The sequence below is a fragment of the Miniopterus natalensis genome, chromosome 1, assembly GCF_054644295.1.
Source record: "Miniopterus natalensis isolate mMinNat1 chromosome 1, mMinNat1.hap1, whole genome shotgun sequence".
In the NCBI taxonomy this organism is placed as follows: domain Eukaryota; kingdom Metazoa; phylum Chordata; class Mammalia; order Chiroptera; family Miniopteridae; genus Miniopterus; species Miniopterus natalensis.
In genome coordinates this window covers 83778687-83803170 of record NC_142081.1, presented here as the reverse complement: position 1 = coordinate 83803170, position 24484 = coordinate 83778687, and the positions used below count along the sequence as shown (strand labels likewise).

The window sequence follows — 24484 nt, the reverse complement described above, 5'->3', positions numbered from 1 at the left end:
TGCTTTTTAAGTTCATTTCAATTACAATTGACATTCAATATTAGTTTCAGGAATATAGCATAGTGGTTAGGCATTCATATAAATTATGAAGTGATCTTCCCAGTAAGGCTAGTATCCTCCTGACACCATACATAGTTATTACAATATTATTGACTGTATTCCCTATGCTATATTTTGTATCCCCATGACTATTTTGTAACTACCAATTTGTGTTTCTTAATCCCTTCACCATTTTACCCAATCCCCACTCCCATCTGGCAACCATTACTTTGTTCTCTGTATCTATTAGTTTGTTTCTTTTTCATTTGTCCCCTTCCTTTGTTCTTTAGATTCCACATATAAGTAAGATCATATGGTATTTGTCTTTCACTTTCTGACTTATGTCACTTAGTGCAATACCCTCTACATCCATCCATGTCATCACAAATGGTAAGATCCCATTCTTTTTTATGGCTGAGTAATATTCCATTGGATGTATGTATCATCTCTTATCCAGGCGTCTATCAGTGAACACTATAGTTGCTTCCATATCTTGGCTATTGTAAGTAGTGCTGCAGTGAACATAAGGGTGCATATGTCTTTTTGAATCAGTGTTTTGGCTTTCTATGAATAAATGCCCAGAAGTGAGATTGCTGGGTCATATGGTAGATCTATTTTTAATTTTTTGAGGACCTTCCAGATTGTCTTCCATAGTGGCTGCAGCAATTTTCAATCCCACCAGCAGTGCACCAGGGCTCCCTTTTCTCCACATCTTCACCAATACTTGTTATTTGCTGTTTTATTGATGACAGACATTCTGACAGTTGTGTGATAATACCTCAAATTGGTTTAAATTCACATTTCTTTGATGATTAATGACATTGAACATTTTTTCATAAGTCTATTGGCTATCTATCTGTATGTCCTTTTTTGGAGAAATGTTTATTCAGGTCTTCTGCCCATTTTTAATTGGATTATTTGTCTTTTTGGTGCTGTGTTCTATGAGTTTCTTATATATTTTGGATTTTTTTTTTTTTTTTTGTAGAGAATGAATACAGGGTTTATTTGGCAGTGGCGGGTGTTGGGGGGACAGCCAGGGTCTAACCTATCCTCAAAGGGTTCTCAAATTAAGGACATTTGAGAATTTGAGTGAAGTATATGCTGACAGTGGTCAGGGACTAGAATTGTAGCAGCCTTACTGAGATTTCTAGCACTCAATCCTAACACCAGAAACCTAAACAACTGTGGAAATTCCAACTTTTGGACAGAAAATTAAGACTTGAAATGACCAAAAGAGGAGGGTCCAGCTCTGGTTTTCAACAGGAAAGCAGTATAACCCCTACAGGCAGATTAGGAAGCGGGGGAAGGGAGGTCTGGGTTTTGGGGAGAGGACTAGCAGTCAACAGGCAGGGCCAGGTATGTAGAATGTCCATTAAAGGACTGTCCTGCCTCAAATACTAGTGGCACCCCTGGTAATCTACCTATGACCAAGCATGCCAGGGGTGACCTACCCTTCCCCTCTGCTACCTCTCTAGTTGGTACTTCTAGTTGGTACTCTCTAGTTGGCCATCTAGTTGATGGCTTTCCAAGAAGTTTAGGTAACAGCTGTCCAGACCCCAAAAGCTAGAAGAGTCTCAGGAGAACCTGAACACAGCTGCTGCTCAGATCCATTTTCCCTGAAGCAGGTGAACTGTGGCTAGTTTATGGTGAGGAGGTCACTCTGGATCTCGTGGCTTAAATGGGTCTGTAAATCACTGTTTCTTCTTCAGTCCAGAGAGGGCTGAGAGGACAGTGGTTTCAGGGTGCAGAGAGCCACAAGACTACACATTGTAGTAAAACCTCTCTGGCTTGCTGTTGGGGTTGTAGGGTCATAAGGGAGCCTGTAACACCCTCATCCAACTCTGAGTACTCACTCTGGTCACTCCTCGGCTTGGGGTACACACTGTGTGCCTCAGGGCATTGTCAGGATCATATTCAAAAGCCACCCCTGAAGTCGGGTTCCACTTAACATGTTCCTTGCAAAAACCCTTTTTGGCATAGGCATGAAGTCTTAGCTCCTGGCCCTTTAGCAGCTTGACAATGAGGATGTCACCCTGCTCCATATAGTCATTGCAGTCATTATCTCTGTTCTGGGATATCACTGGAGTGACCCGGGCGGGGGCTGTTGGAGATGAAGTGCAGCCCCGGGAGTACTACAGCTTGGCCACAACGTTGTCACTAGCGAGGGCAATTAATCCAAACCTGTGAGCAATGAACTCGTCACTAGGACTGAGAAATTACCATCAATCTGAACCCAGTCAATGGCTATTACGAGCACTTCAGCAATGAAGACCCTCTGATTAGAACTGGCCACTGCTAGATCCATGTTCTCAATAATGAACTTGACCTTATCCCCAGTGAGCTCTGTGATCCACACTGTGCGCCGGTTGGCATATGGCATTGTGCTCCGCCACCAGGCCGGTCACCTGCGTAAGCCCTATTATGCACTGCCCAATATTTTGGATATTAATCTCTATTGGATGTGTCACTGGCAGAAACCTTCCCACATTCATTAGATTGCCTTTTTTTTTTTCTTCTGTTGATAGTTTTTTGGGGTTTTTTTTCTGTGCAAAATCTATTTATTCAGCCACCCTATGTTCTTTGCTTGGAGTATTTAATTCAGTTACATTTAAAGTAATTGTTGATAGGTATGTAGTCTTTACTTTTTTATTTATTTATTTTTCAAGATGTTCCTATAACATTTCTTGTAATACTGGTTTGGTGGTAATGAACTCTTAATTTTTTTCTTGTCTTTATCTCTCCTTTGATTCTAAATGATATCTTTAATGATTAGAGTAATCTTGGTTGTAGAGGTTCTTGCTTTTCATTACTTTGAATATTGTGTGCCAATCCTTTCTGTTCTGAAAAGTTTCTGTTGAGAGATCAGCTGACAGTCTTTTATGGGAGTTCCCTTGTATATAACTAACTGCTTTTTTCTTGCTGCTTTTAAGATTCTTTTTTCTCTTTAACCATTGTCGTTTTAATTATGATGTGTCTTGATGTGGGCCTCTTTGGGTTCATCTTTTTGGGGACTCTATGCTTCTTAGACTTATATGCTTATTTCCTTTGCCAGGAAAGAGAAGTTTTTAGTTATTATTTCCTCAAATAGGTTTTCAATCCCTTGCTTTCTCATCCTTCTCATACCCATATGATGCTGATGTTCTTATGCTTATGTTATCATAAAAGTCCCTAAACTATCCTCATTTTTATTGGATTTCTTTTCTTTTCTTTTTTTCCTGTTTTGATTGGGTGTTTTCCCCTACCTTGTCTTTTAAATCATTGAATTGATCCTCTATATCATCTAATCTGCTGTTGATTTTATCTAATGTATTCTTCATTGCAGTTATTGTATTCTTCAGTTTTAACGATTTTTCATGGTTTTTATGTCTTTTATGTTTACTATTTTTGTTGACGTTCTTACTGAGTTCATCTATTCTTCTTTTAAATTCATTAAGCATCTTTATAAAGTGTTTTGAACTCTGTATCTGGATTACTTGCCTCCATTTTGTTTATTTCTTTTTCTGAAGTTTTTTCCTGTTCTTTCATTTTTGACATGTTTCTTTGTCTCCTTATTTTGGCTGTCTGTCTGTGTTTGTTTCTATGTATTAGGTAGAACTGCTAAGTCTCTCAGTCTTGGCAGGGTGGCCCTATGTAGTTGGTGTTCTATGGGGAACAGTGGTGCAGTCTCCCTGGTCACCTGAGCCCGGTGCTTTGGGGGTGTCTGTCATGTGGCTTCTGTGTGCCCTCCTTGAGCCTTGGTTGCTGTTGCCGCATCAGTGGGTAGAATTAACCCTCAGGCTGACTGGTCATCACTATAGTGAATGAGCTGTTGTGTTGGGGGATCAACCTCATGGAGTGAAATTTGTTGTTATGGGGCTCTGGTGCCTGCTGAGTCTGTCCTTTTGGTTTGTCATTTGTGGAGCTAATTGGGTGGTGCTCTGGTGTGGTATGAAGCTTGTCACTGGATGTGTTGGTTCTGGGGTCTCTTGGGAAGGGCTCCAGTGCAGACCCTTGTCAGCTGCTGCTTATGGCTTACCCAGAGACACCTGGTCTGAGCTTCAAAGTGATGTGTGGTTGGTAGCTGCCTGACCTTGACTTGGAGGCTCCTGGGAGAAGCTCTGCTGTGATCCGAGTCTGGCTGCCACTGTTGGGGTTGGGGGCTGCTTAGCAAGAGTTACTGGGCATGCCATGGGCAGGTGCTGCTTGTTTGGAGTTTGTGGACCTTGGTGAGTTTTTTGGTTTTTTTTTAACATTTTGTTTACACCTCTTTTTTTAAAAAAATATATCTTTATTGATTTCAGAGAGAGGAAAGGAGAGGGAGAGAGAGAGATAGAAACATCAATGATGAGAGAGTCATTGATCGAGCCCGCAACCCGGGCATGTGCCCTGACCAGGAATTGAACCCCGATCTCCTGGATCCTAGGTCAACGCTCAACCGCAAAGCCACGCCCGGCCGGGTGACCTTGGTGAGATTTTAAGGAAGTGCACAGCATGGGTCAAGGCCAGCAGCTTGTGAATAATAGCTGCAGAGAGAGGTTCTGGCTTGTGCATGAATTGGCTGTGATGGGTTCTCAGAACTCACCAGGGTATGGGGAATTTGATGGAGACTCAGATTGGGAGTTCACCTGCACCTGCCCGCTCTGTGTGGGGAGGGCTAAACAAAGGGATGAAATGGTAGTGAGAGCCCTGGCTGGTGTGGTTCAGTGGTTAGAGCATTGGCCCCTACCCCAAAGTGTCACAGGTTTGATTCTAGTCAAGGGCCACGTACCTGGGTTGCATGTTCTATGCCTGGCCCCAGTCGCGTGTATGCAGGAGGTAACCAACTGATACGTCTTTCTCACATCGATGTTTCTCTCTCTCCCCATCTCCCTCTCTCCCTTCCATTCTCTCAATGGAAAAAAAATATCCTTGGGTGAGGATTAAAAAAAAAAATGATGGAGAGAGCTTCTCCTCTATCCCTTGCCCAGAAGCCGGGCCATTCAGTTCTTCCTCCAGTGTCCCTGATGCTTTTCAAGCTGCTGCCCAGTTCTGTAGCTCAGAGTGAGTGTCAGTCAGTGAGTAAGTTTGTGTGTGTGTGAACTCTTTTAGAGGAACACCCGGGACTCTAGCAGCCCTTTGTCTCACTGGATGGAAATCCCAGTGATTTTTAAAGCCAGATTCTTTAGGAACTCCTCTTTCCAGCACTGGTGCTCTGGACTGGGGAGTCCAGTGTGGATCAGGGACACTTTGATCATTGAGAGACCGACCAATGCAACTGAGATATCCCTCCCAACTCTTATCTGACACACATGGGTGAAGGACCACACCATTTTACGTCTTGCCCCTCCTAAGAGTCTTAACTGGCTTCTTCTTAATATTCTTAATGTTAATTTTTTGCAGTAGTACTTTAAACTACCTAGAGATTAATTTTATAATCTAATTAATATAATAGCTTTTGGACAATATTTATTTAGGGGTAAAAAAGGTAACATTTTGTGACTTACTATGTCATCTCTTATAATCCTAACCCCATGAGAAGATGTAGGTTAGTAAATGGCAGAACTGGGATACGATCTACATCTGAATGATTTCATTTTTGTGTGAGATCACCTAGTAATGGTGAATATTATCATTATTGTTATCAAATTTGATATTTAAAAATATGATTTTCTTTCCAGAATGTCATGAAGCCCAGCTTAGCAAAGCTAATGACTGCTATTCAACAATCCCAGAAAAAAAGTAAGCTATTTGAAGACTGTCTGTTCTTGTGTTATTAACTGATTTGAAGTTATAGATATTTCATGTGTTCTTTACTTTGTTTTACTGTAGTAGAAGCAAAATGTGCCATTGTGAGACCAGAAAATAGAACCTTATATGAGGACAATTTTCACAGTGAAAATGAAGATGTGGTTGAAGCCCTTCCCAACAAATCAGAAAAAGCCCAGGGCTTTTCTCAGCCTACCTTTTCAACACTTGAACCTCTTCTAAAAGCTTCTCCCATGCCTTTGGCAGTCATTGGTCTTGCAAAAGTAAGTTGTTTTGTGTGTGTTTTTTAAAGTTTTTCCCCCATGATTTTTCACATACTATGCCCCTGATCTTTCTGGTAATGAAAAGGATCCTAGAAAGAAATGGAAGTCCTCAAGATCATAATAGAAAACAAGTATAATAAGTCGAGCAATATAAGTACAGGGTTGGGATTTATACAGGTTAGCGGGTATAAACAGCTCTTACATATGCCATAATGGAAGGAAAAACTAGAAAGCTACTAGAAATAACAGGTAGATGAATGTGAAGATGATAAAGGGGAAAAATTTATTAAAGAAGGGCAAAGTGAAAATAAAGATTTAATAAGAGAGTGAAGATGAGGGGATTATTATAAAGCCACAACAGAAATAGGAGGCTTAAGTGAGGGCAGGAACTCAGTATATTATGAAATACAATAGAAATAATTTTAAATGCAAATTAAGAAAAGAAAGCTAGGTAATAGAAAAAAATGCTCAGACTCTTCTGAATTACTTATAGCTGATATTTATGAAGAACTGAAGGAAAATTTAATTCTCACTTTTGTTTGGTTATTAAAGTATTTTATTTTATTTTTTATTAATCTTCACCTGAGGATGTTTTACTGCTTTCTGGTGAGGCGAGGGGAGCAGAAAGAGAGAGAGGGAGAAAGAAACATTGATGTGAGAGAGATCAATCTGTTGCCTCTCATATGCACCTCTACCTGGGATTGAACCTGCAACATAGGTATGAGCCCTGACCAGGAATTGAACCGGCAGCCTTTAGGTGCATAGAACTCTGTTCCAGCTAATGGAGCCACACTAGCCAGGGCTATTAAAGTTTTAATTTGCAGTTATTTTTTTAATCCTCATTCTAATAAATTGATGTCTTATATTTTACATAGCAAAATCTATGTTCATAAATAATGCAAATTGAAATCTGTTTTAGACCTTATCAGATTTATTATGAATTATGAATTTTCGATCCTTCTTTTTCTTGTTGTTTCTAGCATCTCACTGTTTGGTATATACGTAACTTTCTAAATTAACTTATTTTACTGTCTGGTATAATCTGGGTAGATGTTTAGTTTTTTTGCCAGTAAAGAGAGAAAATAAGCATTTTACTTAGTTTTTTTATTAATTAAAATTAAAAATTATGATTATGTAAATGAAGTTCTTAATCTCTGTTCATTAAATGTGAAATAAATTTTAAGCTGAAATGCTCCTAAATAAAAAATAATAATAATTACCTTTTTCTGTAGAAATTAATTTTAAAAATTACTTTTAATTGTATGATTCCTTTTATATGAAATATACAGAATAAGTTAATCCACAGAGACAGAAAGCAGGTTAGCGCTTGCCAGGGGCTAGGGGTGGAGGAAATTGGGAGTGTCTGTTTAATGGGAATGGGATTGCCTTTTGGGGTGAGGAAGATGTTTTGGAACTAGAGGTGGTTGTTGCACAATATTGTGAATGTACTAAATGCTACTGAATTTTTCACTTTAAAAAGGTTAATTTTATGTTTTGTGAACTTCACTAAATAAAGAATACTGTCATAATAATAACCAATCAATTAAATTAAGGTCATGTTACACTTTATTTTTAACTTTTAAATTACAGTTGGCATTCAGTGTTACTTAATTTTTTTTCAAATGTACAGCATAGTGGTTTGACAGTTATATAATTTATAAAGTGATCCTCCTGAGAATACTAGTACCCACCTGACACCATACATAGTTATTACAATACTATTGACTACATTCTCTATGCTGTATTTTATATCCTTGTGACTATTTTATAACTTTCTCTTCCCTTCACCTCTTTTACTTATCCCCCCAACTCCACTCCCATTTGGCAACCCTTTAGTGTTTGTTCACTGTATATATGAGTCTGTTTCTGTTTTTTTGTTGCTTTATGTTCTTTAGATTCCACATATTAATGAAACCATATGGTATTTGTTTTTCTCTGTCTGACTAATTTCACTTACCATAATTCCCTATAGGTCCATCCACATCAAAAATGGTAAGATTTCTTTTCTTTTTGGCAAAGTAATATTCTATTGTAAATATTTACTAAATCTTCTTTATCCAGTAGTTTATTGATAGATATTTGGATTGCGTCCATATCTTGGCTATTGTAAATAATACTGCAGTGAATAGAAGGATGTGGTGCATATATCTTTTCAAATTAGTGTTTTGGATTTCTCAAATATATTCCCAGCAATGGAATACTGGGTAATATGGTAGTTCTATTTTTAATTTTTTGAGAAAACTCCGCACTATAAGGGCTGCACCAATTTGTAATCCCAACAACAGTGCGTGAGGGTTCCCTTTCTCCACATCCTCACAACACTTGTTTGTTAATTTACTGATGGTAGCCACTCTGACAGGTATGAAGTAATATCTCATTGTCTTAATTTGCATTTCTCTGATGATTAGTGACATTGAGCATCTTTTCATATTTCTGTTTGCCATATGTATGTTTTATTTGGAGAAAGGTCTGTTCAGATTTTCTGCCCATTTTTAATTAGATCATTTAGGGGGGGTGGTGTTGAGTTATATGAGTTATTTATAAATTTTGGATATTATCACCTTAGCAGATATATTATTGGTTAATATATTCTCCCATTCAGTAGGTTGTCTTTTTGTTTTGTTTATGGTTTTCTTTGCCATACAAAACGTTTTAGTTTGGTATAGTCCAATTTGTTTATTTTTTCTTTTGTTTCCCTTGCCCAAGGAGATATATCTGAAAAAGTATTACTAAGAATAATGTCACAATTTATTGCTTATTTTTTTTCTGGAAGTTTTAGGTCTTATATTTAAGTTTTTAATCCATTTTGAGTTTATTCTTATATATGGTGTAAGAAGATAGTCTAGGTTTTTGTTTTTGCGTGTATCTCTCCAGTTTTCCCAACACCATTTATTGATGAGATTGTCTTCCCTTCATTGTATATTATTGCTTTCTTTTCATATATTAATTGACCAGATAGGCATGGCTTTATTTCTGGGCTCTCTTCAATGTCTTATAATTTTCTGAATACAGGTCTTTTACCTCCTTGGTTAAATTTATTCCAAGATATTTTATTTCTTTTTGATGCAATTGTTTATTATTGATGTATAAAAATGCAGCCAGTTTCTGAATATTAATTTAGTATTCTGCTACATTACTGAATTCATACATCAGTTCTAATAGTTTTTTGGTGTAATTGTTTGTGTTTTTATATATATGGTATCATGTCATCTCCAAATAATGACAGTATTGCTTCTTCCTTTCCAATTTGAATGCTTTGTATTTCTTTTTCTTGTCTGATTGCTATAGTTTGGAATTCTAATACTATGTTGAATAAAAGTGGTGAAATTGGACTTTAAAAAAGGGCTATAGTAAGAGGCAAAGAAGGACATTGCATAATGATAAAGGGATCAATGCAACAAGAGGGTATAATCTTTATAAACATTTATGCATTCTACATAGGAGCACCTAAATATATTAAGCAAATAATGATGGACATAAAGGGGGAGATCAATAGTAATACAGTCATAGTAGGGGTCTGTAATGCACCATTGACATCAATGGATAGAAAGTCTGCAAGGTAACAGCAGCCTTAAATAATGCATTAGACTCGGTGGAGTTGATTGATATTTTTAGAGAATTTCACCCCAAAGGAGAAGAATATGCATTTTTTTAAAGTGTACATGGGACATTTTCAAAGATAGACCATGCTTTAGGTCACAAAACAAATGTCAATGAATTGTAAAAGATTGAAATCATATCAAGCATATTCTTTGACCACAAATTATAAGAAGAAAATTGAAAAACACACACACGGAGGCTAAATAGCATGCTACTAAACAGTGAATGGGTTAACAATGAGGTAAAGAAATAAATAAAAGATACCTCGAGACAAATGAAAATTCATAGGAATACAGGAGTACCTTAAGAAAAAAGAAAAATCTCAAACAATTTCACCTTATACCTGAAGGAACTAGAGAAAGAAAAACAAGCAAAGCCAAAAGTGAGCAGAAGGAAGGAAATAATAAAGATCAGAGTGGCAATAAATGAAGACAATCTAAAAAAAAATACAAAAAAAATTCAATGAAACCTAGAGCTCGTTCTTTGAAAGGATAAATAAAATAATACCTTTTGTCAGACTCATTAAGAAAAAAAGAGAGGACACAAATGAAAGAGAAGTAACAACCGACACCCAGGAAATACAAAATGTTATAAGAAAATACTAAGAAAAACTATATGCCCACAAATTGGACAGTGTGAAAGAAATTAACAAATTCCTAGAAACAAAATCTCACAAAACTGAGTCAAGAAGAATTAGAAAATCTGAAGAGATGAATTACTACCAACTAAATTGAATCAGCAATAAAAAAACTCTCAACGAACAAAAGTTCTAGATTAGATGACTTTACAGGTGAATTTTACCAGTGAACAAAGAACTAACACCTCTTTCTGAAAATATTCCAAATAATTCAAAAGGAAGGAAGGCTCCCAAGCTTATTTTGTGATGCTAGCATTATCCTGACTCCAAAACCAGACAAAGATATTACCAAAAAAGTGAAATTATAGGTCAGTATTCCTGATGAACATAGATGCAAAAATCCTCAATAAAATATTAGCAAACCAAATTTAGCAATATATTAAAAAGTTCTCTTAATAATTAGTGATATTGAGCATTTTTTCATATGTCTCTTGGCCATTTGCATGTCCTTTTTGGAGAAGTGTCTTTTCAGGTCCTCTGCCCATTTTTTAATTGGGTTGTTTGTCTTTTTTTTGTTGAATTGTATGAGTACTTTATATATTTTGGAAATTAACCCCTTATCAGATATATCATTGGCAGATGTGTTCTCCCATACAGAGGGTTCCCTTTTCATTTTGACGTTGATGTCTTTTGCTGTGCAGAAGCTTTTACTTTTTTTTTTTTTAAATATCTTTATTGATTTCAGAGAGAGGAAGGGGGAGAGAGAGAGAGAGAGAGAGAGAGAGAGAGAGAGAAACATCAATGATGAGAGAGTCATTGATCGGCTGCCTCCTGCACGCCCCCGACTGGGGATCAAGCGACAACCCGGGCATATGCCCTGACCGGGAATCGAACCCCGATCTCCTGGATCCTAGGCCGACGCTCAACCACTGAGCCAAGCCTGGCTAGGCAGAAGCTTTTACTTTTGATGCAGTCCCATTTGTTTTTTCCCCTTTGTTTCTCTTGCCCTAGGCTTTGTATTGGTGAAAATTCTGCTACATGAGATGTCTGATATTTTGCTGCCTACACTTTCATGTAGGATTTTTATGGTTTCATGACATACATTTAAGACTTTTATCCATTTTGAGTTTATTCTTATGTGTGGTGTAAGTTGGTGGTCTAGTTTCATTTTTTCTCATGTACCTTGTCCAGTTATCCCAGCACCACTTATTGAAGAGACTGTCTTTACTCCATTGTATGGTCTTGCCTCCTTTGTCAAATATTAATTAAGCATAATTGCTTGGGTCGATTTCCAGATTCTCTCTTCTGTTCCATTGATTTATATGTCTATTCTTGTGCCAGTACCAGGTTTTTTTTGTTTGTTTGTTTTAATTTATCTTTACTATTGGAAGAATTACAGATGTCCCCTTTTTGCCCCCACTGATCCTTTCTACCCTGCACCCACCCCCCACCCCAGGCCTTCAGCACACTATAGTCTATGTCCATGGGTTATACATTTATGCACAGAAATTCCTCCCCCCACTCTCTCACCTTCCCTCTGAGTTTCGTCAGTCTGTTCCATGCCTCTGTGTCACTGGATCTCTTTTGTTCATCAGTCTATTTTGTTCTTTAGATTCCACATATAAGTGAAATCATGTGATGTTTGTCTTTCTCTGCCTGGCTTATTTCGCTTAGCATAATATTCTCCAGGTCCATCCATACTGTCCCAAAAGGTACGAGATCCTTCTTCTTTACAGCTGCATAGTATTCCATGGTGTAAATGTCCCACAGCTTTTTCACCCACTCATCTAGTGATGGACACTTGGGCTGTTTCCAGATCTTAGCTATTATAAATTGTGCTGCTATGAACATAGGAGTACATAAGTTCTTTTTGATAAGTATTTTGGGTTTCTTAGGATATATTCGTAGAAGTGGGATCACTGGGTCAAAAGGTAGTTCCATTTTTAGTTTTTTGAGTAACCTCCATACTGTTTTCCATAGTACTACCAGGCTGTTTTGATTACAGTGGCTTTGTAGTATAGCTTGATATCCTATATTGTAATCCCTCCAACTTTGTTATTCTTTCTCAAGATTGCTGCAGCTATTTGGGGTCTTTTTTGGTTCCATATAAATTTTTGGAGTATTTGTTCTAGATCTGTGAATGATGCCATTGGTATTTTGATAGGGATTGCATTGAATCTATAGATTGCTTTGAGTAGTATGGATATTTTAATGATATTAATTCTACCAATCCATGAACACAGTACATTTTTCCACTTGTTTATATCTTCTTCTATCTCTTTTTTCAATGTTCTGTAGTTTTCTGAATACAGGTCTTTTACTTCCTTGGTTAAGTTTATTCCTAAGTATCTCAGTTTTTTTTGTTGCAGTGGTAAATGGGATGGGATTGTTTTAGTTTCTCTTTCTGAGAGTTCATTAGTGGTGTATTGCCACTGATTTTTGAAAAAATGTTCAATGTCACTAATGATCAGAGAGATACAAATTAAATAGACAGTGAAGTACCACCTTACACCTGCCAGAATGGCTACCATTAGTAAATCAACAAACAAGTGCTGGCGAGGATGTGGAGGAAAAGGAACCCTAGTACACTGCTGGTGGGAATGCAGACTGGTACAACCACTATGGAAAACAGGGTGGAATTTCCTTAAAAAATTAAATATGAAACTTCCATTTGACCCAGTGACCCACTTCTAGGAATATATCCTAAGAAGCCTGAAACACCAATCAGAAAGAATATCTGCACCCCTTTGTTCATAGCAGTGCTATTTACAATAGCTAAGATTTAGAAACAGCCCAAGTGTCCATCAGTGGATGAATGGATTAAAAAATTGTGGTACATTTAACACAACGGAATACTATGCAGCTGTTAAAAAGAAGGATCTCTTACCCTTTGCCATAGCATTGGAGGGACCTGGAGAATATTATGCTAAGTGAAATAAGCCATGCAAAGAAACACAAGTATTACATAATCTCATTTATATGTGGAATCTAATGAACAGAAAAGATCTGGAGACATGGAAGCATGCAACAGACATGTATTTCAGAGGGGAGGGTGAGGGGCAGGAAGAGATTAACCAGTGAACTTATAGGCAAATATGCATAGTCCATGGACAGACAATAGTGCGGGGAAGGCCTGGGGAGGGGGCCAGAGCGGGTTGGCAGGAGTCAGTAGGGGAAAAAAGGGGGACATCTGTTATACATACTTTGAACAATAAAGGTAAGTTTTTAAAAATAGAGAATAAAGTAAAATAAAGAGATCATGCAGCATGATCAAGTGGGATTTATTCCTTGGATGCAAGGTTGGTTTACTGTCAGCAAATAAAATAATGTGTTATACCAAATAAACAAAAGGAAGAATAAAAAGCATATGATCATATCAATAGATGCAGTAAAAGCATTTGATAAAATCCAGCGTCCAGCTATGGTAAGAACTCTTAGCAAAGTGGGAGTAGAGGGAACATACCTCAACATATTAAAAATCATATATGGCCCAGCCGGGCATGGCTCAGCGGTTGAGCGTCAACCTGGGATCCAGGCGATTGGGGTTTGATTCCTGGTCAGGGCACATGCCCGGGTTGTGGGCTCCATCAATGACTCTCTCATCATTGATGTTTCTCTCTCTCTCTCTCTCCTTTCCTCTCTCTGAAATCAATAAAGATATATTTTAAAAAATTAAAAAAATAAAAACCATATATGACAAACCCACTGCTAACCTCATACTTAATGGAAAAAACTAAAAGCATTTTTCTTAAGATCAGATTATGTTTTACATTCTAAAACCATGAAATCGCTTATTGAAAACATGTCAGTTAACATTGTTCTCAAAGCAGCTGCTTGGTTTGTTACAGTGGCCGCAAAGATTTATATTGTGCAGAAGCCACGTGTTATTTATACAGTTGCCTGTGGATGGACAGCCAGTTGTTTTCCCATTATAAACAATGATACATAGAACATCTCCTAGCTCTAGTCTCCAGCCTCCTCCAGGGCAGAATCAGACTGAGCAGGGGTGGGAAGGCACACACTATCACAGGCTCACTCTGTGTTCTCTGAGTGCCTATCACAGTGCTTCACTTTGGAGCTTGTTCAGGCATGGGAGACAAAAGGAAGAAACAAACCAGAGGAAGGCATGTAAGTGGAGCTGGGAGGAAGAGGAACTGCAGAACAGAATGTGGTTCCCGCGTGGGCTTGGGAGACAGCCTGGGCTTGAGCCCACTCTACCCTCTCCTGGCTGCAAGACTATGGGCCCTTTACCTAGCCTCTGGGAGCTACAGATTCTGATTTTTCTTTTCCTAATAATATCTTAAATTAATGGACACATATGCACACATCAAAGGAATGAAATCACAATTTATGATTTTTTTCTGATACAGAATGCTTGCTGTTATAAAATAATAAGGAAAGATTACCAACAGAGTATATAGAATTATCTCTGAAAGATGATTTTACTTTTTAAAATATCTCCAACAATGGGTGCATTTCATATTATTATTAAGAAACTTTATTAACTTTGGTATTTATAGTTGTTAAACCTAACATGAAAATTCTTTCCTATCTAAATCTCAGACATCCTGGTGACTTGATTTTTTTAGTACCTTTTGCATTCGGTCCTCCTTGATAATCATGGATGTATTTGAAGACTTAAATCTTCAACTTAGATAATCATAGTTTTATTAGTTTTTATACTAGATTTTTTATACATCTTTAATTATCATCTTATGTGGAGTAGGCAGGCAATTAGAGCCATTAGTGTGCTGTCGACGGGAATAAGAAAACCCTGTGAATTTAAAATGGAGTTTTCTTTCATTCGTCATAGTGGTACTTAAAAATGCCTCATAATTCTATAATCACATAAGCATTTCTCTTCTACAATTTAAAACTTGCCTTTTAAAATTAATTTTTAAAGAGGAGTCTTCTTCTACGATTGTGAATTGTTGTTTTACCATTACATTTTCATTACTTAAAATGCGTATTACCAAAATATCCCATAAATATTTGCATATATTTGTAAAAGGTTATTTTATACTGTTGAAACAAATTTTGAAATGTATACTTGAACATTTGAATCCCATGTTGTTTTTTCCCCTGTTCTTGTTTTTATTTTCAAAAATTCAGAAGTTCTGTGTAGGTTTGCATTATTGAATTACATCAATTGAGTATATTTTACAAATATCTCTTCTTAGCATATGCTTTTCCTGAATAAGGTCATCTATTTTTACGTCAAGTATATTTATCTAGACCTTCATTCTGAGTCCGCTGGGTGCCTCAATTTTGACATGTCCCAAACCTGTAATCTACTGTCTTCTGTTTCCTCATCCCCTTAAATCGCAGCACTGAAACACTGATGCATGAAAAATTCTGGGCTCCAACCTTCCTGAAATCACCACATCCAGTCACTCAACTAGTTGAATATTTTCTACTTGCTACCATTTTTTGTATCAGTAATTTACTTACTACAGTAATTTATTTACTTTCTCACTTCTAATTTTGAAATACTCTTTTCTAGTTTGGTTCCCCTGTGTTCATCTTTACATTGCTGTCAGATTGACTGTTCTGAAATAATTTGTGATGATGTAACTGCTTATTTAGTGGCTCTCCCTTACTTCAGAGTAAAATTCATATGCGAGCATGACACTGCCTTTTTTGATTAAGCTCTGATTTCGCCAGTTTTCTCTTTCCATCTCATTTTCACCACTCCAGTTTTACCACATTGCTTTGGTACCCTCACTTACTGTGTTGTCTCAGACCTTATACTTTTGCTCATGCTGCCTTTTCTAGAATGCCCTTCACATCCTCCCTCTGCACTTAGTATATCTTTCAAGATAGATTCCTATCATTTCCTGAGCTTCCCAGTTACAACACACTGTTTTCTCCTCTGTGCCCTCACTTAGTTTATTCACTTCATTTACAGAACTTCATTTTACTGATACTTTTCTTACTGTTTTCCTGTATCTCTACCCTTACTAGAATATAGGGCAAAATATTTTTATATTTTTATATTTATAGTTCTAGTTTCTCCCAGCTTAGTGCCTGTGATTTGATAGATACAGTAAATGTTTGTTGTCTTACTGAGTGATTGAGTGAGTGACTGCTTTGTTTTTATAGGAAGATGCAACAAAGCCAGCAATTAAAAAAAAAGAAAGTGGTATTGATATTATTGAAAGTGCTCCACAGAACCAAACAAATAATGACAATTTGAGTTATGTTGATGGAGAACACAAAAATAATAGTAGTGGTAAGTTGGTGACTATCTATGAATTTTTTTCTATGCTTAAATGTTGGTATAAACAAATCTAATTTGAATAGGTCCAAATATGTTACCCATTTTTTAAAGGTTTTTTTTGCTATCTTCATTCAAAAGTATCCCAACTGCTGCCATCTTTTTCTTCTTTCAAATGCTTCATCCCTCTTAAAATCTTTTCTGCTATTTTATTTATTGAAATATTCATAAATGGAGATATACCTGTATATGTATTTAAAATTCATAGTAAAAAATTTTCACTTTAATATATCTCTGATTACGTTTTATAGATAAAATGTCAGCATTAGGATCAGGAGAAGACGAAGATATAGATTCATCTTGGGATTCTGAGGTACTGTCTATCATTATTATTATTTTAAATAGCAGCATTGATGATGTTAAAACATAAAAGGAATGCTTTTACTTTATTTCTCACCTCTACATTTGCCTATAAAAATTTTCTTTGTTTTTAACCTATAATTAATAAAATAACTGTGCTAAATACAAGGTGGAGCAAAAGTAGATTTACAGTTGTTCAGGTGGAAAATAATACTATAATTAATAAATAATAATACAAGAATAAACTGTTTTGAGTACTCACAACCACAGACCTATGTTTGCCCCTCCCTGTATAATAATATTGCATAGTAGTTCTGCTATTTAGCAAGATTTACTTAATGAAATCAGTGTAGTATATTATAAAATACTAAGGCTTTGAAGTCATAAGTATCAGTTTGAGTTCTGAAGTTAAGTTTATCTAAAAACTAAAGAATTCCAGGGCAACCTCTATGGCCAAATGTATGTTACTGTGGTTTATATGGATGTGTAAACTCCTTATGAAATTCAGAGAAACAGTTTGGATTGTTGTCTTTTTTATAACTTGGCACTTGAAAAGATAATTCCTGGGATTTCAAAGTATTGTTCTATTTGGATTATCAAGTAGATCTGCAAGGAACTTTTCCAGAGATAAAAAAGCATAATAAATAGTAATGAATATGTAGGATTATAATAACAATTTGGCTTAGTTGGTGTTTCGATAAGTACAGCTAATTTGCGTGGTTAAAGCAGCATGCATTGAATACCTTTATGGCAGCCATACTTGTAGTAACCTAATATAAAGACATGATGAGCTGATCTAAGGTGACAGCTGTGGAAAGGGATATGAAGGGCCTGATCTCTTGGATACAGGCATCTGCTGCCTAATAGTACAAACACTATATTTGAAGTCTAAGATCATGCTAGCTATCCTGGAGCAGTCTCTTACTAGCTATGAGATCGTGGGAAAACTCGTTTTAACTTTTTGCAGTGTCTGTGACCTCATTCACAATAATGGTACTAATACCTACCTTTCACATATGTGTGATGAACACATGTGGTAACAATGTGAAAACACTTTGTAAACTGTAAAGGGTGCTGTGGAAACATAAGATCACAGTATTCAGTGACTTACTAAATATTGAGCGTACTTTTTATAAAGCTGAAGGACAATAAAATGGCAATAGTGTCAAGAAAAAGGGAAGTTAGGGTATGTGGATTTCTAATTTGGGGGATGTTAAGTTTTTGTAGACTATTAATGGAGATATCTTATAGTTATACTTACTGCTTTGGTACTTGAGGCCTTCTTAATGAGATCTTACGTGTTTTGACCTTAAGTAAATTTCTTTTATTGAATAGCAACTATGTGCTGGGCAGTTAGACATTAAATGTCCAAGTTGAGAGGTTAGGCTATTGTGAGTGGGAGGAGTAGGAAAACAGTAAACAACAGTCCATTATAAGGCACTGTAAGTGCTTCATATAAAGAAAATGGAGAATGTTAGGTTAGAGAATATTGGGTGAGTTTATAGTTAGAAAGAGAGTGGGAGTGGAATTTAGGTGGTCAGAAAAGATCTTTCTAAGTGTGACAGAAGCTGCCAAGTGAAGGAGCCAGTCATGTGAAGGTCTAGGAGAAGGACATACTGGACAGAGAGAACATGGATCACATCTGGTTATCATTTTACACGAACACCTTGGGATGAACAGGAAGCAGGGTAACCATCGTCATATCATTTTTATCATCATTGTTGTGTATAAGAAAGAAACAAAATGTGCATAATAAGTGCCTGGCACCTTTTAGGTGGTTAACGAATCAATGTTCTTTCTTGTCTCTTATTAAAGCTTACTATAATTGTTTTGTAGAGTTGCATAATGGTATATACAGTTTTTTGCAATTATTTAAACATAATTTAAAGAAAAGTTTTTCTTACTACTTTGCCTTTTTATGCAACCATTTTTCCTCAAAAATTTTATCAAATAATAGCTTTGTCTAAGCCCTAGTGTACCTAAATGAAGCAAGTTCTACAGTGTTCTGTTTATACTCAACAAAACACACTCCAAGGTTCCCTGTCATGTTAAGTATCTTTTTTAATGCTAAAAAGAATTCTGCCATTAGAAATGTTTTAAATTTATAGCAAGTAAACTTATTAAATAATTTGTTTAAAAACGTATTTTTCAAAATGTCCTCTTATTTTGGTGGGGAATGCAAAGTACAGTTAGGTGTTTTGAAGTTAGTTCTTTGTTGAAATGTGTATATACATCAGTATTTTGTCTGCGAAAGTATTTTCTCTTACTTTCCATGCTCAATATACAGTTAGTAGCCAAATGAAGATAAAAGAAAGCTTGATCTAGAGAGCATATATGAGGTTTTCTATTTAAATGTTTTGATCAGCCCGGCCGGGCGTGGCTCAGTGGTTGAGCGTTGACCTGGGATCCAGGCGATCGGGGTTCGATTCCCGATCAGGGCACATGCCCGGGTTGCGGGCTCGATCAATGACTCTCTCATCATTGATGTTTCTATCTCTCTCTCCCTCTCCTTTCCTCCCTCTGAAATCAATAAAGATGTATTTAAGAAATAATAATAAAAAATGTTTTGATCAAAGCATGCTTCTCTTATTTTTAAGACTAGCTTAAAGTAAGAAATTGAGATATTTCCTTAGAAAGGGCTTAGGAAATCTTTATGTAACTTATTATTAATATACATGTTAACAGAGTTTCTCTGCAAGTCTTCCACAGACGTATGTTGATCATTTATCTGAAGCTGCAGATCAAAGAGGAAAAAATACACTGAATGGACAAGTAGAAGGTAAGAAATGTATTTTATTTAAAAAGTCCTTTGACAGAATGTTGATTTAAAACATGAATACTTATATATTCTAATAGCCAAAGAAAATCACCTTTTAAATGCATAGTAAGTAAGAAAAGAAGTGAAAAGCAGATAAGTTGTAAATCTTACTGGGTATCAGCAAGAGATTAAATTTAAAGGGACCCGTGCAGGAACTAAATTATTTGTTCCATTTCAAGGTACACTAAGACCTGAGGAAACTCAGGACATAAGGAAGAGGGAAAGAATTAAATAGGGAGTGAAGAATGAGAAAGGCAGAAATTCCAGGGAATAAATGAAGGAAAAAGAAGCAGGTATATATAGTGGGAGGTGATAAAATAAAATAATTCTTTAGAAAAAGGCAGAGGAGGGTATTTAAAATGTGGGAAGAATATAGAGAGAGCTTCTAGTGCCAAAGCTTGTCAAGAAGTACAGCAGAATTTCCCCCTCTTGCTCTTTTCCTCACTGTTGGGAAGGCATTATGGATCTTAGGTGTATCTATGGATGAGCATAAACATATGTGGTCAGTTATAAATGTCTATACTCTGAAGTCGCATAAAATTTTGCTACTTTATAGGTTAGTATTACATAGTCCAAAGTAAGAGCATTGGAAAAAAGGAAAGAGCAAGGTCAGTTTTGGGGAGATAAGGAAGCTATAACCTGATGAAAAGCCCAGTAGAAAATTGATGACTTCAAATGCAGTTTCAATTTTAAAGAAATGATAGCAGCAGGCCTGGTATTCTGCACTTCTCACAAGCTCTCAGGTGACGCCAGTGTTGCTGGTCCTCAGACCATGCGTGCTGAGTAGAAGGGGTGTAGACTTCTCTTCAGAGAAATCTGGAAGAAGAATCATTGGGTAGATAGTTTAAGACATGAAAGGATTAAGGAAAAGTATTATTTTGTTTTTATTTCTGAGCATGTCTGTAGCCAAAGGGAAGCAAAGAGATGAAGAAATAGAAATTATAGATGTAAGATACTACTGCTAAACAGAGGGAAGAAGAAGTGGTAGGTATAATCCACAAAAGAATGGAAAAGGGGGAAGAATTAAAACCACAGATCTAGAAATTACTTTTGAAGAGGAAGAGTGAAGAGAAGGAGGGAGGCAAGAGAGGAGTTAGCTAAGGTAGTTTTGGAGTTGAGGAAAATTGAGAGACTTCACTTAAGATGACTTTAAGATATTATTGGCAGTGAAACAGAAAATTAAATCATTGCTGCTCCAGAGAATACTGGAAGCAGGAGGGAGTGCTGTAATTGGGGTAAATTGTAGCTCCTCATGATTATCAGGCATCAAAGATATATGTTACATTGGTATTTGTTATTCCAGTGAGAATAATTTGAATATAGAAGCATTGGCCGCTTGTTTATGGTAGCTCAGGTTTTGATAAGATAGCTGTTTTATAAAACTCCTTTAAAGGCTAGTATAATATATCAGACTGATGTTGGAAAGAAAAGAAATTAGAGTTTATTCCCTAAGTGCTACAATTGTTATTTTAAGTATATATTGCACAGATCTAGAAATAAAAAATATATTTAATATATTTCTGTGGCAATTAAATGAATTCTTTTCATTTTTAGTAACCATGTTTCAATATTAAAAGCTCGTTTTATATTATTTCTTAGATGCGTTTTATATACCTTCTTGCATGAGTGGATCAAGAAACTTTAGGATGGCTAAAGTAGAGAATACAGGAAATATGGGCATACCAGCAGCCTGCATTGGTATGAAAAAAATAAATATTTTTATTAACTATTATTTGTTAATGTATATCCAAGCTGATCAACTCATAACACTTTCTCTGTTGATAAATGGATTATGCGTTCAACTGAACTGTCCTCACAATTGTGTATTTCCTAAATTACAAGACAGATTGAAGAACATGACAAATATTTGTAGCATAATGGTACAAGTGATTCTGATATATTGCATTAAAGATATGCTTTGCATTCTGTTTCACATTTATCCTGTCAGGGTTATGATTTGTTCCTCTGATTAAAGATCACTTTTCTCCCATCAAGCATTATGTTCACAGTGGTATATGCACACTTTTCTACATCAGTTACAGTCTTTTGAAACATAATCTTACTTTTGAAATTTCAACTGCATGTTTTGTTAAACCTATATTCCTGATTTTTCTTCAGTATTTATAGTGGAGTCATATTTCTGTCTAGTTGGTGTCCTAATTCGCCCGCCCCCTGAAAAAAACAACCAAAAAACCACTAACACCTAATGTAATCATATTCAAAGCCGAGCATGAGGATTCAGCTCCATATTAACTCTGCATGAACGTATAGTTACATGGCTTTCATGTTTTCATATAATTGAGTATATGTCCCTTTGCTCTTAGATTCTCCTGAAAAATATTCCCACTTGAAGGTAATAACTTTTATATTTTTATATTTAAGTATTAACTACAGATTGTATGAAATACATATTATTTATTAATCATCTTGTTTCAAAACCCATTCAGCCTACCCGTGTAGTGACAGATCCTGTTCCTAACAAAGCAGAAGGAATGAAGGATGTACAAACATCCAGATCAGGTGAATTCTGTAATTCATATTTAACTCTAGGAAGGAATACATGAAGATATTTGACATGCTCATAGTCTTCTAATTCTTATTTTGCTTTGCAATTTTAATTGTAAGTTTTGACGTAAGTAATGTAGATGTCATTGTTGGTATCCATATTTGAAAAAGAGAAATTTACAGAAATTTAAGAGAAAAGATTTTTAAAATGTAAGCTTTAAGGAAGATGTTTTTACTTTTGTTTTGATACCCCAAAGTTCCCAGTTTGGAATCCCTGTACTTATTAGGGATTCCCAGAGGTTAATTTTTAGACTCAAAGATTTTCCCAGTTTTAAAATGCTTATTTGAATTCTGACCTTTACCTAGAGTAAAGCTTCAGTTGCTAACATGTCAGTAATATTTTAACTTTATTTCATCTTAGTGTTGTTATACCGATGATCTTAAGCCAACCATATATTCTGATTAGAGACTCAGGGTGTAGGGGTGGGTGGGTGTATATGAGTGTTTATGGTGTGTTTGTGTATTAAAAATGGGGGAAGTAATTAATCATAGTGAATATTTGGTAGACACAACCTTTTAAAACAGTAATTCTGAAACTTTTTGGCCTTAGGATCTTTTTATACTATTAAAAATTATTGAGAATTCCAAAGAATTTTTTAAAGTGGGTAGTACCTATTGATGTTTACAATTTAGAAATTCAAACTGAAAAATGTTAAATACAAGCACTACAAATCATACATTCTATTAGCCATTAGAACTATTACCCATTAACCATTAGAGCAATGATGTTATCACATATCATGTCTGTAGAAAACTCCTATACACTTATAAGAGAATGAGAGTGAAAATGACAAGTCACATTTAGTAATAATGTGAAAATAGTCTTGACCTTTTGGACTCCCTGAACCAATATTAAGGACTACAGGGATTCTCAAATGATATTTGAATACCACTGAGGTTTTTTTGTGTGTTTTTTTTTAAATATATCTTTATTGATTTCAGAGAGAGGAAGGGAGAGATATAAACATCAATGATGAGAGTCATTGATTGACTGCCTCCTGCACCCCCCTTGCTGGGGATCGAGCCTGCAACCCGGGCATGACCAGGAATCGAACGTCGATCTCCTGGACCCTAGGCCGATGCTTAACCTCTGAGCCATGCCTGGCTGGTTTTAAATTATATATGGGGTTCATGGATGTCAAATGATAAAGAGATCCTTGTGGTGAAACAGGTTTTAAAGCTTTATTTATACATTTGTTGCTTTTTGTATTCACTTGTCTTAAAAAATTTAAATCTGATAATTTTGTTTAAATAAAAGGAAAATATTTTTGTTATATTAATGAATATAACATTCCTGTGTCGTGGCACTTTGTACTCATTGGATCTAGTGTGGGCCTAGGCTGATCCTATTTTTACATGGAAACAATAAGGTCACCCAAGGCTATCGTTTCTCATATGAATTTATATTTATCGAAGGCTTAAAAATTAATTCTGAAGATACTCATGCATTTAAAAAAGACCATTGTGTTGTGTTTTATTGTAATTACGTAATTTCTTACTTGAAGTAGTATCATTCATTAAAAGTTTTTTTAAGCCACGTTTTGTCACGCATATTTAAACTTAAAAATAATTTGTTAGACAAATTTTGATAGTAACAGAAAAATTTATACCCTGAAGTATCTTAACTATTAATAAACAAAGCTTTTATGGAAAACAGAATATGTAATAGAAATTGCTGAGTGAACAAAAGTAAGTAGTATGAGAAAATAAAAAAGAACAAAAATGAGAGACAATAGTTACTTAAACTTCTCTATGTGAATGGCAAGGATAGGACACAAAGTAAATGTGCAGTGAAGGAGTATGTTTGGGGAAAGAGGAGGACATGGGACTACTTCTCTGAAGAGAGAATTTTTACAAGTCTGTCAAATTTGTATTATTATTTACATTCTAATAAATGAAAACTTTATTTTTAGGTTCTTCAGATTGTGGTTTTACTAGTAGTTTGACCCTCAATCATGAGACTAGATCTGGGTATTTTATAGTTGATGATAAATGTCCATTAGTATTACCATCAATGACCAAAATTCAGCATCTTCACACTTTAGACAGATGACCTTAATAGATAAAAAAAGATTAATATTGGAGCTATGTTTCTGTTAGGGAATTATAGGCTCCGTGACCTATGTGAATAACAGCTACCAGCAAAGAAAGAGAGCAAAGATGGTAATAAAGAAACAGTTTATCCCTAGACCACCTCTGTGGCCTTACCATAGTTTTGAGTTTTCAAAATCATTTTTGTCAAAATCTACTTTATGTTTACTCCTTTTAGGCAACCTACAACCAAACAATATCTTTTCACAAGACATTTGCATTCTTCCTAT

At 35.8% G+C, this 24484-nt stretch overlaps 1 protein-coding gene and 1 pseudogene across 1 annotated transcript in view; one reads left to right on the top strand and one right to left on the bottom strand.

Annotated features, from left to right (window-relative positions):
- The window catches only part of LOC107530253 (ankyrin repeat domain containing 26), a 108120-nt gene that overhangs the window by 19475 nt on the left and 64161 nt on the right, over positions 1-24484 (top strand). The window contains exons 9-16 of the mRNA XM_016203938.2: positions 5676-5736; positions 5827-6026; positions 16306-16435; positions 16732-16793; positions 19466-19559; positions 21198-21296; positions 21923-21951; positions 22046-22118. Coding sequence (XP_016059424.2) covers positions 5676-5736; positions 5827-6026; positions 16306-16435; positions 16732-16793; positions 19466-19559; positions 21198-21296; positions 21923-21951; positions 22046-22118 — 748 coding nt within the window. The remainder of the gene's footprint in view (positions 1-5675; positions 5737-5826; positions 6027-16305; positions 16436-16731; positions 16794-19465; positions 19560-21197; positions 21297-21922; positions 21952-22045; positions 22119-24484) is intronic.
- LOC148094245 (DNA-directed RNA polymerase II subunit RPB3 pseudogene) lies at positions 1676-2419 on the bottom strand (annotated as a pseudogene).